At 41.1% G+C, this 17,497-nt stretch overlaps 1 protein-coding gene across 1 annotated transcript in view; it reads left to right on the forward strand.

Moving 5' to 3' along the window:
- Positions 1-7,751, forward strand: part of LOC135218428 (ubiquitin-conjugating enzyme E2 variant 2-like) — a 47,006-nt gene extending 39,255 nt beyond the window's left edge. Inside the window, exon 4 of the mRNA XM_064254742.1 lies at positions 5,591-7,751. Coding sequence (XP_064110812.1) covers positions 5,591-5,731 — 141 coding nt within the window. The 3' untranslated portion in view covers positions 5,732-7,751. The remainder of the gene's footprint in view (positions 1-5,590) is intronic.
- The last annotated feature ends 9,746 nt before the right edge of the window (positions 7,752-17,497 follow it).

Consider the following 17,497-nt stretch of genomic DNA (forward strand, 5'->3'; position numbering starts at 1 on the left):
AAGGGTTATAGGAGTATGTTGTCTGCCGTTTTTCGCCACAGAGGAATGGACCTCTCCGACAATAAGGATCTGCAACGATCTCTTAAGGTCGTTTGAAACTACCAAAATTCCACAAGCAAGACCGCCCTCATGGAATTTAGATGTGGTGTTTGAAACATCTGATGCTAAGTCCCTTTGAGCCTCTCCATGAAGCTTCTCTAAGGGACTTAACGAGGAAAACGCTTTTCCTAACTTCTCTGGCGACGGCGAAGAGAGTTAGTGAAATCCAAGCGTTCAGTAGCCTAGTGGGGTTTCAAGGGAGACAGCGCTGTCTGCTCGTTGAACCCTTCTTCTTTCTGGCTAAGAACGAGAACCCGTCTAATCCTTGGCCAAAGAGCTTTGAAATCAAAGGAATATCGAGTCTCGTGGGTCAAGAACCAGAGAGAGCCCTGTGCCCTGTCAGGGCTCTCAAGTTCTATGTGAATAGGACTAGAGAGATAAGAGGGTCCCTCAGGTAATCTCTGGTGCTCGGTGAAGAGACCGGATTGCCGTTGTCGAAGAATGCTGTTGCTTTCTTCTTGAGGGACGTCATTAAAGAGGCTCATTCATCTTGCCAGAAGACTGATATGAGCCTCTTTAAAGTGAAAGCTCACGAGGTCAGAAGCCGTAGCTACCTCTCTTGCCTTCCAAGGAACATGGTCTATCAGAGATATTCTTGATAGCACCTTCTGGAGGAGCAATTCCGTATTCGCCTCGCATTACCTCCGGGATGTGAGGACGATTTACGAGAACTGTAGTTCTTTGGGACCTTACATTTCGGCAGACACAGTTTTGGGGGGCTGAAGGTAGCTCTCTCCCTATCCCTTAGCTTAGTTAGGTTAGTTTATTGGGTTTTTTGGTTGATGGTGAGATCTTCTGTGAAAATCTCCCATTCCATAGTGTTATATCAGGGGTTTTTTGCGTTAGTTGGTCAGGTGGTGGTAGGTTGCTGTGTTACTGCCATATGTTTGCCTAGATGGTCTGTCACATTGTGGTCACGCCCCCGTTGACAGAGCATCCAGAGAGCGCCAGCACTACAGGTCAACACCTGGCTGGCAACTCTGATAAAGATAAGCAGGCTTAGGTGACAGTAATCACATAGTCTACTTGCTATCAGGTAAGGAACCAATAAGTTAATCTTTTATTTTAATTTAAATTTCCTAAAAATCCTAGTCTGTCTCTACCCACCATCCGAAGGTGTGATTCAGCTATATATATATCTGTCAGGTAAGTTTCATGAACAAAATGTTATTGTTATAATACAATTAAGTTTGTTCATACTTACCTGGCAGATATATATACTTAGAGTGCCCACCCTCCTCCCTCAGGAGACAAGGGCCATAAATAAATATGAAAAATAGAAAATGGGAATGGTTCCTGATATCCGCCGCCCAGCGGCGGGAATGGGTGGGTACACCACCTGGACGCCCCACTACGTGTGCCGCGCGAATTTTGAAATTCTGTCGGACGTCAGAAATACAGCTATATATATATCTGCCAGGTAAGTATGAACAAACTTAATTGTATTATAACAATAACACATATTACATATGTATATACTGTACTGTAATCTGCTTCAGGATGCATCACAGGCTTTATGTATCAACAGAAGTTTCATTACGTGTGTATCATTGTGCATGGTACAGCTAGTTGTTAACTTATGACCACAATCGGTTACAACCAACCGGTCGTGAGACAATTAGGATGTAAGCTGGCCCATGTTAATTTACCGTAAGAATATTATACTGTGTAATGATATTGCCATCATCTTAGTCATATTTTATCAACATTTTCTTAGCTCATTATTCTCATAATCAGATTTAAGTCATATTTTATTACTATTTTCCATTCATTACTATTAAAGCTATTGTTTTACCACTCTTAGTGCATATTGTTACTGTATTACTATGTACCTAAATTGTTAAGTCTTCTAATGGTAGCCATAATAAAAGCCAGACTGTATCCAGTAATAAAGGGATTAAATACTAAATAGTTATACTTGATGTTCTTTCTCAGTGAAATTTGTGCCTTTAAAATTGTTTATTTAACCCTATTACCGTATGTACTCACATATCATGCGACTTTTGAAGACCTAATTTTGGAGCTAATTTTAAAGGGGTCGCTTCATACATGAGATATAAAATTAGCGTATGTGATATTCACATACCAGTATCTTTTGGTAATATACAAACATGATGAATATGCATCTTTTCCATGGATCTTTTAAAATGTTATCCTTTACCTCACTGCATCCAATAAACTTGTACAGTCGTCCCCCCGTATTCGCGGGGGATGCGTACCAGACACCAACCCCCCACCCCCCGTGAATAGTTAGAACCCACGAATGTTTGGAACCCCTATAAATACACTAAAAACAGCCTATTTTGTTTGTTAAAACTCAAGAAAAACCACACAAAATTTTCATACTTGGTTTTTTTAATAGTTTTATCACAAAAGTGCATTTTATGATGAAATTGATCAAAAAAACCAGGAATTTGTGGATATTTCTCAGAAAAATACCGCGAATGCACGAATTTTCCGTGAATAATGCAGGGAAACGTTCCCGAGAGAAATCTGCGAATGTGTGAGTCCGCAAATCCGGAGAACGCGAATACGGGGGCCTACTGTATATATTTTCATATTACTATTTTGGTATTATAAACTAACAGAAATAGCAAACATTGTTTTGGTTTGGAAATCAGTTGAGGACAATTGCAAGGTAAATTTATTTTGCTGTGTTGAAGTCAAATCAGGGCGATTTTCTTGCTTCTATTTAGCGTAAATTAATCTCAAGATACTCTATTGATATGGGACATGGTATTTTACGTTATACAGTGTGTTTTCAAGTCAGAATATCGCTAAATTCATATTGTTGTGAACGAAATTATTTTTTTCGTTAGTAGATGGTGCTGAGGGCATGTTTATTGCATAAAGAGATCAACAGATAATTTCACTTGATTTCATCAGAATACTATGAGCTTTATATATTTATCTTTTTTCGGAGTGAAAACAGTAAAATGTTGTTCGTTCATGCCAAACAGTTTTGATTAAAACACATTTTTCTCAAATTGTCTTTACGGTCGAGTTTGATGGTACTATACTGAAGTTTCCGTGTTGCCGATGCATGATAGTAGTCGTTAACAGATGAACATACTTCCTCAGCTTCAGCTACAACTAGCAGCTTAAATTTAGCAGTATATGCCCTTGCCAATCTTTTCTCCATAGAAAATAAGGATATAGTAATGTAAAAATATATCAGTCCTGTCCTTTTTAACGTCATTTGTAACATAACTACGGTCATTTTTTACTATCGTACGATGGTAGACATGCAAGCTAGCCGCTGTAGTAGCTATTTCTTGTTGTATGCATTTACGCAACAAGTATAATGTTACTGACGATACCTTTAGCTTTCACTTTTACTCTTTAACTTAACTAGAAAATGGGATAGATAAAGAGATGGAGGAAGAGAGGTTAGCCAAACTAGAAAATGGAATAGATAAACATGAGATACATGATCAAATAATTGTTTTAGGGTGAAAATTTGGGGGTCGCATGATATGTGAGATCACGTGTTACATGAGTATATACTGTGTAAATAACAGTATTATGGAGGTAACAAGTATTGGTATCAGTATTGGCTTTAAAAGCTGGTATTAGTATTGGCCAAAAATTTGGTATCGGTGCATCCCTAGTTCCTAGTAGTGCCTTGGTGGGTTGTTTTGGAGGATTGATTTTGGGTTCTATCGCCTCTTTAGTATCTTCCCTAGAATTCATTCACAAGAAAGTTCTTCCAAAACTTCCTCATGGCTAAAGTTTTCCAAGTTTCCACATGATTTTGCTGTTTGTGTTGACACCATAACCATTTTGTGCTAGAGTGAAGTTTGTCTGGTGTGAACTGAGAATCTATCCTCAAGTTTAAAAGAGGTTCAACTAATAATGTATTCAGAGGCAGTGGTTAGTTTCTCTCTTCTGGAGTTGGCCATCTTGGTAAAAAAAGTATTTTTGGAAGGTTACTGTATTTGTTTTGGGGATTCACCACCTCTTTCAAACCATCTGATAACCTTTAAATCATACAAAGGCAACCTAGAGAAAAGACAGGTGTTGAGTCAGGGAGTTTTCTCCATTAGTGAAAGCATGCAATAGAGGAGGTACTGGCTATGTTGCTGGGCTATTACAGTAGGCTATTCCTATTTCCAAAGGCCTCAGGAGATTGGAGGCCCTTCCTGGACATACCCAGGCTCAACCTCTATGTCCAACTGTCCCATTTATCCATGGAGTCAGTTGCCGTGGTCTTAGCTGTCTTGGAGAAGGGGATGTGACTGTATATGTCGGATATGAAAGATGCTTACTTGCATGTCCCTGTTCACCAACATTCAAGGAAGTTCCTACACTTTGTCCTTGGGGGAGACAAATTTTGAGTTCTTAGGAAAGAGTTCTACACCCCAAGTTTTCACCAGTGTTATCCCCTTTTGTGAAATGGCTTCAACTTGATAGGAGTAAAGATACCTTTGTCCTTGGGCTACTAGACTATCATTGCAAAGTGAGATAGTTTGCTGGAGGACAAAAGAGCTAGTACTGGGCTTAGATAATAGATAACATAAGGCTTGTTTGGGTGAATGAACATCTTATGAAAATATTCCAATAGTTTTTAAAATTCAAATAAATTGTGATAAAAGGGAGGGGTGACCATAAGTCTATTTCTGTAAGGAAAGCAGCTTTTATGACACCAGTAGGATGATAATCAGTTTTTATTGTTCTGGTTTCATTTTGAACGAGAGTAAGCAAACTTCGTTTAATCACATGTCAATTGGAATGCCTAAACACACCTACACCTAGTACATCTATTATACTTTTACACTAAAACATCTTTGTTCTAATAGACACTAGGCCAATTATCTGAACTGAGCAGTCTATAATGTATTAAGTGTTAATGATGGTGTAGTTAAAGAAGTATTCATGAACAGGGATTTCTCTGATCAGTGTGTTACGCAGCATTGTATATCATAATCTATGGACTGGATTGAGTCATTTTAAAGGAGTTTAGATTTTTGTTGTTCTATGCAATTTCAGCATATTCTAGATTTTTGGAGGTCAAATTCATGAAAATTAGATTTGTTTTTGTTTGTTAAGAAACTGTTTTACCTCAGACATTGTGGCTACTAAACTCTTACAAGTTATACTAAATGAAGTACGAATATGACTATCCCCCTTACTTCTGTATAGAACCCCTGTCTTTGTGGGGAATTGTGTATTAGGATTCAGAGTACTCTGATAAGAGAGCAGATTTTACAATAAAATCTTGAAGATAGAGGTGACTTTACAGTTATATTTTCTGAAACAAAAGTAGCATAATTTTGGAAATAAACTGCTTAATTATGAAATTTGTTAGTTTTAATCGTTACTTCTATGATTGAAGGAAAGTTAGTTGAAAAATGCACCATTGATTTACTGTATTTTGTCAAGGACAAATTTCTGATTATTCATTTATAGCAGCTAAGTTTGCCCTATTGTAAGACCATTAATGATCAATGGAAATCTTGCTTAACAAAATTCTTTTTGTGGCTGTTGCCAGGTGGATCGTCGTCATGTTTCAATACTTGGACGTTGGCAAAGAAATTACACAATCAAGACAGTTTTACAAGAACTGAGGCGTCTTATGACGCAAAAGGAGAACATGAAACTCACACAGCCTCCTGAAGGCACCACTTTCTAGCTGTCTTAATTGTGTACCTTATTTATCCGGCACCACCACAACACCTCAAGTTGGGAACACATGGTTGCAGCGCCATTGCAAAGCGAGTGGTGCTACCCACTCACTGGATATCTGTGTACCAGTGTATTCCCTAGGGAAATGTGTGTCACGGCTGCAAGATATGAGGCCTTCGGTTAATTTTTTTGTTTCATGTCATTTTCAGAGGGTATTATAGACTCATGTCCTGATTATATATATAATATAGCAAAATGGACTACTTTATAGATATAAATTCAAGTCCACCCACTCATCTTGTAGATTTTGTTTGTAACCTACTTCATTAAATAAGCTGATGTCATTCCTAAGGATGTGTGACTAGAAAAAAGATTTGAATGATTTATTGGGAAGAAATGAAAGGCTGTAATATGGTTGAAAATGTTTAAAATTACAATAGAGCTACGCAATTGTAAATAGCTCCTTGAATAAGAAAAAAGTAAGCACTTTACTTTTTCCCCAGTGTTTTAATATTATAAAGGCCAAGTATTGATTAGATTGTTAAAATATCCTGAGAATTTGATTATGGGGCTAATTTAGACTAATGCTTTAATGTGAACAGGGATTTAAACGCTCTCACTTTTTCAAACCTCGTCCATAAGTTTTTATTTGTTGTGTGCTTTTATGTAATCATTATATACATGAATTATAGCAAGAGGAAGCAGCTGTAGAAGACAAGCAATTACAAAGCAGCAGCAGCAGCACAGACTTCACTCGTTTAATTTCATCAGCTACATATACTATAGGAAGAAAAATGTAATCTGAATATGCCTGTACTTGCTTCCACGCAGTCATTATATTGCTTTATGTTTATTTAAAGCATGTTCAAGAACCTAGGTGATTTGTTCTGTTATTACCATTAATGTTCAACTTAATTTTGAGTAACTATTTATTTCAGGGTAGATCGGTACTGAATATTGTTTTCAATGTATACAGTACTAAGGTACACACACAACACATTCTCACATTCATGGATAAAGATTATCATAAGCATTGTGACTTGGTCCAGTTTGTATGTTTTATCAACAATTAGTTTTTTTTTTTTTTTTTTTTTTTTGAGTCGCCTCCCTTCACCATTTCTAGACCCATCCATCCATAGGACTTTGTTGTCTGTCTCCAAAGTTGTGGCAGACTGTATTATGGAACATTGATCGCAATTCAGAACTTGCATTGTTCGGGGCAATAAAAGTTAGCATAGCAGAATATATCTTTTTTATTAGGATCTGTATTAGAGTACAGTAAGCAATTGTGATTGATTTATAATACTACTACAATTTTACCTTTTGTATTTTTTCCTTGTGGATGAAGATAGCTTTTTTTCGCCCCATGCCGAAAAGTTTTTGTTCCAAAGCAATTAAATTATGAAACGTAAGATATAATAAAATTTCTACTCCACAAATTGCTTTTTATATGTTCCTTATACAATGAAGGTGTAGTAACATAAGAATAACACTACGTATATGTATGTGAGTAGTTAGCGGAGGGTCAGTAACATGCATTGTTTAAATGGAAGGTCCTTAACCTGGAAGCTCTAATATAGTACGTATGTATTGTATCTAAGTGAAGTCCTAAATAATGTGTTGTATTAACAGTTTGTATTTCTTCACTGCATATTAATATATTTTGATTAATTTTTTCTTTGTCAGGCGATTTCAAGGTTTTATCATTTGTTTGGTATGGACCATACAATCAGATGCCGTGGTGGAATAACAGACGACTAATTGAAATTAATGCACTCTTTTGCAGGGTTTTGTTTATCATTGTCCCTGCTTTTGCCATTTTGCTCTTACCTTACTGTTCTTATTCTATGAAAAAGGTAATATATTCTGTCAAGAATTAGATTGGTGAAGGTGAGCCCGTCAAATTCTATAAACCACTACCAGGTCCTAATCCTGGTCCTTGTGTTTTTCATAATATTTTATCTACCTTGCTTTTATCTTGTGTATCTGTAAGTTTGACATTTGTTAAATAAATTGTTTACACCATGTATTTCTCCATTCTTCTCTTTGCTTTCCTAAGTCTGTTATTTCATTATCTTATTTAAATTTTGGGGGTTTTTTTCCTTTGACTTTTTACTGTGCATACATTATAGGAGTATAAACAAGTATTTATGATGTAGTTGGTAATTATGAAATAAACATTTCATTGCCTAGTCCAATTCCCCTCCAATTGATGCTTTCATTAAAAGATCATAGAAGTATCCTGGGATGTGTGTGCTTCATGCAAGTATGCCTTGGGTGGTGGGTTGTGAATAATAGTAAGTCGGTTAGAGCACATTTTGTTTTACATCTGTTCCCTTTTTTCTTTACTAACTCGGCTGTCCAGTTACAACTACAATTTTCCCATATCAGGAACAAATCCTTCTGGCAAATATTGTGGTCTTAAAAAAAAAATTTATTTTGGTCTCCAAACACATTCCTTTTATACCATTAAATCCAGTTTTCTGTCCAGTACTTTACTAAACTAGTAAATGTTTTTCCCATCTCTTTGGACCTTTGGGATATACTCTTGGCCCTAGAATTTAATTTCTTTTGACCTTGTTTGCTTTTATCAAGTATAAAATATTGCCATTTATAAAACCATTTTGTCTTGGTAAATGGTTTTAATGACGTTATGTAATAACTTGCTACCAGCATTACAGTTCGGTTTTGTAAAGGCCTTAGTACTTTTTGAACACTATTGTCAATATCCACTGTCTTGTAGAGTGCTTGCTATGATATGAGGGTGTAGATTGTAGTGCAGCCTTTGACAGTGTGAATCATGAAAAACTTATCTTCAGGTGAAGTTATTGAGAATTGGTGGAACTTTCATATTTTTTTAAATTATTAATAGGCAGAACCCTAAGGAGTATTGACAGCCAGTAAAGTAGCTTTAGTAATGTCATATCAGTTATTCCTCAAGGTAGTGTTCTTGGTCCTTTGCTTTTTATTATCTTGCAGCTGGTGCTGTTCTTTTAGCTGCTGTTCCTTTTTTGCACCTTAAGTTTGTGGTTGCAGAATTCTAGAATAGAGATCTGGCATGTACTATTCATGAGTAGGGTAGGCTAGGAGTCGTGAAACTTAAACGTTCTAAAACTCAAAGTATGGTCATTGATCCAGAAAGTATTTGCCTTAGCATTTTGATTTACGTTTAAATACTTCATTTCATACATTCAACTTACCTGTCAGATATATACATAGCTATCGACTCCGTCGTCCCCGACAGAAATTCAAATTTCGCGGCACTCGCTACAGGTAGGTCAGGTGATCTACCGCCCTGCTCTGGGTAGCAGGACTAGGAACTATTCCCGTTTTCTAATCAGATTCTCTCTGTCGCCGGTAGTATCACATTGTTGTTACTTCCTCCTGACTGGAATTCTTTTTTCACAACGCTTTTGATCATCTTCGACTGATTTTTGGTGACGTACTTGGATCGTTGTTTTGGCATTCGCTATCGTGGACTGGTTTTTGGACTTCGCTTTGGATTTTCGTGAATATGTCTGATTCTAGTGTTAGCTTCAGAGTGTGTGTGAATGAGGGCTGTAAGGTGAGGATTCCGAAAGCTTCGGTAGATCCTCACACTACATGTAGTGGTTGTAGAAAGGTTGAATGCTCAATTGAGAAAACGTGTAACGAGTGTGAGAGATTGAGTGAGCAAGAATGGAAGAATCTGACTTCTTACTTGAAGAAGTTAGAGAAGGATAGAGAGAGGAAGGCGGCTTACAAAAGCCGAAAATGTCTAGTAGTTCTGTAGCTTCTTCTTCTTCTCGTAATTATGCCCATTCTGTTTCAGCCCGTTCACAAGTTTATCCCTCTGATTCCAACTCAGAGCTTCCCTTCAAAAAATGCAAGAGAAAATGGAAGCATTAGAAGGTAAGAGAAGTGAATGTGGTTTCTCGAGTGATGTTAGTGTCCCCAGTGTAGTGGAGGGGGCGTCTGGTCGTCCCTGCGACGCTCCCAGGCCTAGACCTCTTCCAAGCTCCCTGGCCCCAGAGGAGAAGGAAACCAAGTCGAAAGCCTTACGGGGGTCGTGGGGAATCCCCAACGATCAGGCGTCCCTTCGGCAGAATCGTATACATCTCAGTCTGCCAGGGACAGCTATAGAAAAAAGCGTCCTTCGTGAGTGCTTTTCATCTTCTAGTTCGCCTTCTCCGAGAAGAGGATGGAAGGAATCGAAGCTTTCACGTCCGCTAAAAAGGAAAAATGGAACGGAAAGAACCTGAGCTTAATTCTAGCCCCGAGCGCTTCTCTGAAGAGGAGGCGCCTTCGGTAATCAAGAAAGCTAGAAAGGATTTAGATCCTTGGAAGGGAAAAGACTCTCGAGCGCCTTCCAGATCTCCTTCTCCTGATTCGAATGAGCCTTCGACCAGGAGAATTTTGATGAATGTACAGGAGCAAATAGCGTCTTTGGTAGGAGTACTTTCTAAGGAGCCTACTCGTAAAAAGGATGACAGGCTTCCTATTAAGAGATCCAAATACCGATCTCCTGTCGGGCGCGACGACCCCCTCCAGGGGAGTTGTCGCACAAGCGGCCATCTCTGGGGGAGCGGTGCGTAGGCAGGCGAGATGTGGGAAAGGAAGTAACTCCTACCAAGCGTCAGGCGCCAACTAGGAGCCAGGCGCCAAGAGCCAGACTTTACTGTAGATCGTTCTAGGCCCAGATCTTCATCCAAGCAACAAGAGCCTATTGGAGAAGAGAGAACTCCTGATAGGAGTATAGCGCCCGCTAAGCGCAATATACTTGCTATTCGAAAGGCGCATTCCATGAGCGATACTCCTACCAGCATCAAGAGTATTCGGAACTAGATGCGCCTTCCGTAGGTCAGGAGTATCGGGAAGAGATACTCCTGCCAAGCGCCTTGATTACTCTGGCCTCGATACTCCTCCCAGGCGCCAGGAGTATTCTGGACTTTTTACTCCTACCAGGCGCCAGGAGTATTCGAAGCGCGTTGCGCCTACCAAGCGCCAGGAGTATTCTGAGCTTAATACTCCTAACAAGCGCCAGGAGTATTTGGAGCGAGATGCGCCTTCCAGACGGCAGGAGTATTCGAAGAGTGTAACGACTGTCAGGCGCCAGGAGTATTCCAAACAGGTTACTCCTACCAGGCCTCAGGAGTATTCTCAGCGAGATACTCCTGCTAAACGCCAGGCGCATTCTCCTCGTGAAGAGCTTGACATCCGACAGGAGTCTAACAGGCGTAGAGCAGTGATACGTGCTCTCCTAATGATAAACGTAAGGAGAGAGTTACTCCTAGCCCATCTCCTTATAGAAGTGCTTCTTCTTCGGAAAGGAAGAAATCGAGAGAGGAGACAGAGGAGGGAAGGGAGCCTTCTCCTTCCGATCCTATTAATTTAGATGACGTCTCGGAAGACGAAGCTACTAACAGAGAAGGGGCTCTCGAATTACAAAGTTCTTTCTGCTCTTCATCTTAGAAGAATATGGAGATGCATTAACTCCAGCCGCTCCTCCTTCTCCTCGCTCTCTATTTTCAAGTACGAAGGCACACAAGTCTTCGTCTTTCCTGAAAATGAAAGCCGGCCATATCCATGAAAAGGGCCTTACAATCGCTGGACTCCTGGATCAAGACTAAGAAGGAGTTAGGAAGGACGATCTTTTGCATGCCTCCCGCTAAACTAAGGGGCAGGAGAGGCATATGGTACGAAAGCGGGAGAAAACATGGGATTGTCTCTGCCTGTTTCAGCTGAATCGGACTTCTCCAGTCTCGTGGACTCGTCGAGGAGACATGCCTTGAATTCAGCAAAAGCAACATGGGGTCTTTCGGAAATGGACCATCTCCTCAAGGGACTTTTTCACACCTTAGAAGTATTTAACTTCCTAGATTGGTCCCTTGGGTCATTGCTAAGAAGTCCCATGAAAAAGAACAACTATGCCCTGAAACCTTACATAGCATCCTTACATGCATAGATAAGGCGGTTCAAGATGGATCGGCGGAAGTGTGCTCCCTCTTTGGTGCGGGAATACTAAAGAAGAGAGCGGTTCATAGTGCCTTTCTCACTAAGGCCGTCTCTCCTTCACAGAGATCCGCCTTGCTTGTATGCGCCTCTCTCTGAGCATTTATTTCCTTCGCAGTTGGTGAGAGACATTGCCCATTCGCTAACTGAGAAAGCCACTCAGGATCTTTTGAGGCAATCCTCAAGGAAGAATAGACCGGTGGCTAGTGAGGAAAAGAAAGCATCTAAGCCAACTCAACAACAACAGCCCTTTCGAGGAGGCGCTCAGGCTAGATCCATCGTCAGAAGGAAATCAACTGAAAAAAGGGGAAGATCTGCCTTCCGTCCCTTTAAGAAGGGAAAATGAGAAATCTTTCCTCCAGACACCTGTAGGAGCCAGGTTACAATTCTTTGCGGGAGCATGGGAAGACATAGGATCCGATCCTTGGTCAATGTCAGTAATCAAGAAGGGTTATTATATCCCATTCAAGGACAGACCCCCTTGACAACGTCACCGAGGGAACTGTCAGCCAGATACAAGGACCCTGTTCTGATGGATACTCTTCGTCAAATGGTGGAGCAGATGTGGGACAAAGAGCAATAGAGCTGGTACTGGATCAAAGCTCCCCGGGGTTTTACAATCGCTTGTTTCTCGTAGCGAAAGCCTCGGGGGGATGGAGACCAGTACTGGATGTAAGTTCGCTGAACAAATTCGTACAACAACAGAAGTTCAGCATGGAAACGTCTGCCTCAGTACTTGCAGCTCTCCGTCAAGGAGATTGGATGGCGTCTCTAGATCTTCAAGACGCATATTTCCACGTCCCGATTCACCATTCGTCGAGGAAGTACCTTCGTTTCATGTTCGAGGGAAGGATCTATCAGTTCAGGGCCCTGTGTTTCGGCCTTTCTACTACTCTCCCCCCAAGTCTTCACAGACTTAATGAAAAATGTGTCAAAACACCTTCACATGAAAGGGATAAACGTCTCCCTATACCTGGACGACTGGCTCATCAGGGCCAGGTCTCAAAAGCAGTGTCTGGAGGACCTGTCAACAATCCTGGATTTGACGAAGACATTAGGATTAATCGTGAACCTCGAGAAATCCCAGATGGTCCCCAGCCAGAACGTAGTCTATCTGGGGATTCAGATGGATTCTCGGGGTTTTCGAGTATTTCCTTCTCAAGAGAGAGTAAGGAAAGGCTGTGCCACAGTATTGAACTTCTTAGAGAAAGAGCGTACTTCAGCGAGGGAATGGTTGAGCCTTCTGGGGACCCTTTCCTCGCTCGAACAGTTCTTTCCTCTAGGAAGACTGCATCTCCGTCCGCTTCAGTACTTCCTGAGAAGCAGTTGGAGTTGGAAGACAGGACAGCTCTCGGACACGTTTCCGATCTTATTAGAAGTAAAACACAGTTAAGGTGGTGGTTGACCCCCTAGGAAGAAAACAGAGGAGTATCCTTAGAAGTTCGGAACCCAAACCTGACATTGTTCTCAGACGCATCGGAGACAGGTTGGGGTGCGACTCTAGGGTCCGAAGAAGTGTCAGGCACCTGGTCGGAAGAGCAGGTGTCATGGCACATAAATTGTTGCAAGGAGCTCTTTGCGATTCACCTCGCGTTAAGGAGCTTCGAGCAGATAGTCAGAGACAAAGTAATTCAGATAAACTCCGACAATACGACCGCTCTGGCTTATGTCAAGAAGCAAGGAGGAACTCACTCTTTCGCCCTATACGAAACTGGCAAGAGATCTGCTGATGTGGGCAAATCAAAGGAATGTGGTCCTTCTATTCTCAACGATATTTGTGCAAGGGGAGAGGAACGTGAGAGCGGACAGACTGAGCAGGAGGTTCCAGGTCCGTCCTACAGAATGGACCCTCCACTCGGAAGTCTGTCAGACCCTTTGGTATCTTTGGGGGAAACCACAGATAGATCTATTCGCCACGTTTCTCTCCAAAAGGATAGACACATTTTGCGCCCTGGTAGAGGATCCAAGGGCCTACCTATGCTATAGACGCCTTTCTCCTGGACTGGTCAGGGCTAGACGTGTAACGCTTTTCCCCCATTCAAGATTCTGGGGAAGTAGTCAGAAAAGTTTGTGGCCTCGAAGGGAACCAGAATGACTCTGATAGCCCCATGTTGGCCATCCCGAATTTATTGGTTCACGGAGGTGATGGAGTGGACAGTGGACTTCCCCAGATCTCTTCCAAACAGGATAGATCTGCTCAAACAACCCCACTTCGAGAGGTACCATCAAAATCTACCCGCTCTTGCTCTGACTGCCTTTCGACTATCGAAAGATTGGTCAGAGCGAGAGGGTTTTCTCGCAAGGCGGCAAGCGCAATTGCTAGAGCCCGCAGATCATCTACTAGGCGAGTGTACCAATCGAAGTGGGAAGTTTTTCAGAAACTGGTGCAGGTCGAAGAAGCGTCCTCTTCCAATACCTCTGTAACCGAAATTGCGGATTTCTTCTTTTCCTGAGGGAAAAGTCACATCTCTCTGTACCAACAATTAAAGGATACAGAAGTATGCTTTCGTCAGTCTTTAGAAACAGAGGCTTAGACTTGACGAATAATAAAGATTTGCACGACCTCATCCGCTCTTTTGAAACGTCCAAGTCGGTAGAGCCTAGGATTCCGAGCTGGAACTTAGATGTGGTTCTGAAATTTCTATCCTCGGAAAAGTTCGAACCACCTCATATGGCTTCATTCCGTGATATCACTAGAAAGTGTATATTTCTTCTATCTCTGGCTACGGCTAAAAGGGTCAGCGAGTTGCACGCCCTTGAGTCACGAGTTGGTTTCAAAGAAGATTCTGCGATTTGTTCATTCCAGACTCTTTTTCTTGCCAAAAACGAGAACCCTTCGAATCCCTGGCCTAGGAGTTTCGAGGTAAAAGGACTTACTAGCCTAGTAGGCAGAGAAATAGAAAGATCACTTTGTCCAGTTAGAGCACTGAAATTCTATCTGGACAGGAAGAAGCGGTTGGGAGGCTCACAACATGGTCTTTGGTGCTCGGTAAAAGACCCCAAGAGACCTATGTCTAAAAATGCTTTGGCCTTCTTTGTTAGAAGTGTAATTACCGAGGCTCATAAGAACTGCCCAGATGACTCTTTTAATCTATTAAGAGTAAGAGCTCATGAGGTAAGGGCAATCGCGACATCAATTGCGTTCCAGAGAAATATGTCACTGAAAAATATTTTGGACGCAACCTATTGGAGATGCAACTCAGTATTTTGCATCTCATTATTTAAAAGATGTGCGAGTAACGTATGAGAAATGTTTTTCTTTAGGTCCATTTGTGTCAGCACAGACAGTTCTGGGTAAAGGAGAGAGCACCGATCCTTAAATTGTGTCCGTAACCCTCTTGTCGGATGTGTTCTCGTGTTTCCTGTGCATGGGAGTGTCAGATGTCGCACTAGCGGCCTTCACTTCGCTTCATTTGGAAATCGAGTGTGACAGCTGACTATTAGAGGGGTACAAAATTTTTTATTTTTGTATGTATGAGTTTCGAGTTTGTGTTGTTTGCTAAGAGTTTGGGGATGACTCTTGGCAATCTTAGATCTAACACGGGTTAGGATCGGGTGATCGGGATCGGTTGTGTGCTCCTTAAACAAGAAGGCGTGTTGTCATATAAGCGGATTAGCACCCCTTGACAAACGCCAGTTAGGCTCTGCCGAGTAAGTGGATAAGACCCCATCGACAGACCGCAAGAACTCTTGGCCACAGATCACTATCTCGCTAAGGCTCTTGAGATGAAGCAGACTCCTGGGCAGTAGCCACGAAGTCTTCCATCTAATAAGGTAGGAACTAAGGTTTATTTATACCTACAACATATGTTGTTTACCTGTCTAGTCAGTTAGTTAGCTGTCTCTTGCCCTCCACCAAAGGGTGTCAATCAGCTATGTAATATCTGACAGGTAAGTTGAATGTATGAAAATGATATGTTATGATACAATAAAGTTTCATACATACTTACCTGGCAGATATATACAATTGAAGACCCACCCAGCCTCCCCGCAGGAGACAGGTGAAAGAGAGAATCTGATTAGAAAACGGGAATAGTTCCTAGTCCTGCTACCCAGAGCAGGGCGGTAGATCACCTGACCTACCTGTAGCGAGTGCCGCGAAATTTGAATTTCTCGTCGGGGACGACGGAGTCGATAGCTATGTATATATCTGCCAGGTAAGTATGTATGAAACTTTATTGTAATCAAAACAATATCATGTTTAAAATGTACAATAACTGACTCTCTCTTAAGATTTTACAGGTGCACCTTTTGATTAGAAATTGACTTTTGAAGAGCATATTTGTAATACTGCCTCTATTTCTTAAAAAGTTGGTAGCTTGCAGAAATGTTTCAAATTGACTTTTGAGAAGTGTATTTGTAACACTGCCTCTGTTTCTTAAAAAGTTGGTATCTTGCAGAAATGTTTTGGAATGTTTTGTGATGCAGCTATTATATCTTCTGTGGTTTAACTTTCATCTTCCTTGTTTGGAGTAGTATTTCCCAGTGTGGTTGTCCAGTGCTGACTCTCATCTCAAACTCTTGTATAAAGTTATGTGTTAAGTCTATATTGCTCATTCTTACTATTGACCTGTGGTATAGACATGGAGTTCATTAGGTTTGTTGCATTTTTAAAATGTACTACAATGACAAACATCCTCTGCATTCTTCTTTGCCTGCCTTAGGCAAATCTACATTTTACAGTTTTATAATCATTTGTGGCTCAAAGGCTATGATTATTCCCATCTCCAAACCAAGAAAAGAGCCAAGCAATGTAAACAGTTACAGACCAGTTTCCCTAACAAATTCCTTATACAGTATATATTGTTTGAGAAAATGGTAAATGCAAGGTTCGTATGGCACATACACAAATAAGATATTGACACCTACCATGTTTGGATCAGAGAATAATAAAGCTGCAATGGATTCACTATCCCATCTGGAAGATCACATCCTTAATGATTTGAAGATAAGCAAGTAACTAGCTATTGTTCCTATATGAATACAAACCTCTTTGGACTTTACATTGGGATTTTCTCCTGCCCCAGCTGGAAACCAGTTTTAAAAAATTGAAATGTAATATGAATAAGGTATGGTGTGGTAATGCATAGCATAATCCAATTGGCAAGCAAGTAGGAGCCTCATCTCGGTTGCCCCAAAAGGAGCCTGTGATGCATCAGTGTTCTTTTTAACCCTTTAACGCCGATTGGACGTATTAAACGTCAACGAAAATTATCTGTCGGGTGCCGAACTGACATATGGTACGTCGACGCAAAATAGTTTTTTTTTAAATTCGCGGAAAAATAGTTATAGGCCTACTAGGCAAAAACTTTTGAATCACGCGCCTTGAGGGATGCTGGTAGCTTCACGGATCAAGCTGTTGTTTTGTTTACAAGCGTTACTCAGGTGCGCATGCACGAAATGCCGCCTTCTCGCACCAACAAGCATCAGCGACGCGTCGTCTGAGAGCGATCTTTTGCCGCAATCGTGTTTTGCCGAACTTTTGCGAGAGTTGAGTATTTGTGGTGGTACAAGACAGACGTACGTAGAGATGTCTGAACATCGAATGGAGCCCGAAAGGCGTTTTACCTCTCGGGAGGGATCATGTGAGACGTATTTTGGACTTGGACACTGGACTAAGCACCCAAGATGACCTCGCTCCTCAACGCTGTTCCGTGTGGCCGAAGGTGTTCAAGCACCACAACATGAGTTTCTTGTGCCTTTTATAGCCCCTAGGAAGCATCGGGGTGTCCTGAGAGGCATTTGGGAGGCCTCAAACCAAAGGACATTGACGATTACTTGT

This window comes from Macrobrachium nipponense, chromosome 9 (assembly GCF_015104395.2).
Source record: "Macrobrachium nipponense isolate FS-2020 chromosome 9, ASM1510439v2, whole genome shotgun sequence".
In the NCBI taxonomy this organism is placed as follows: Eukaryota; Metazoa; Arthropoda; class Malacostraca; order Decapoda; family Palaemonidae; genus Macrobrachium; species Macrobrachium nipponense.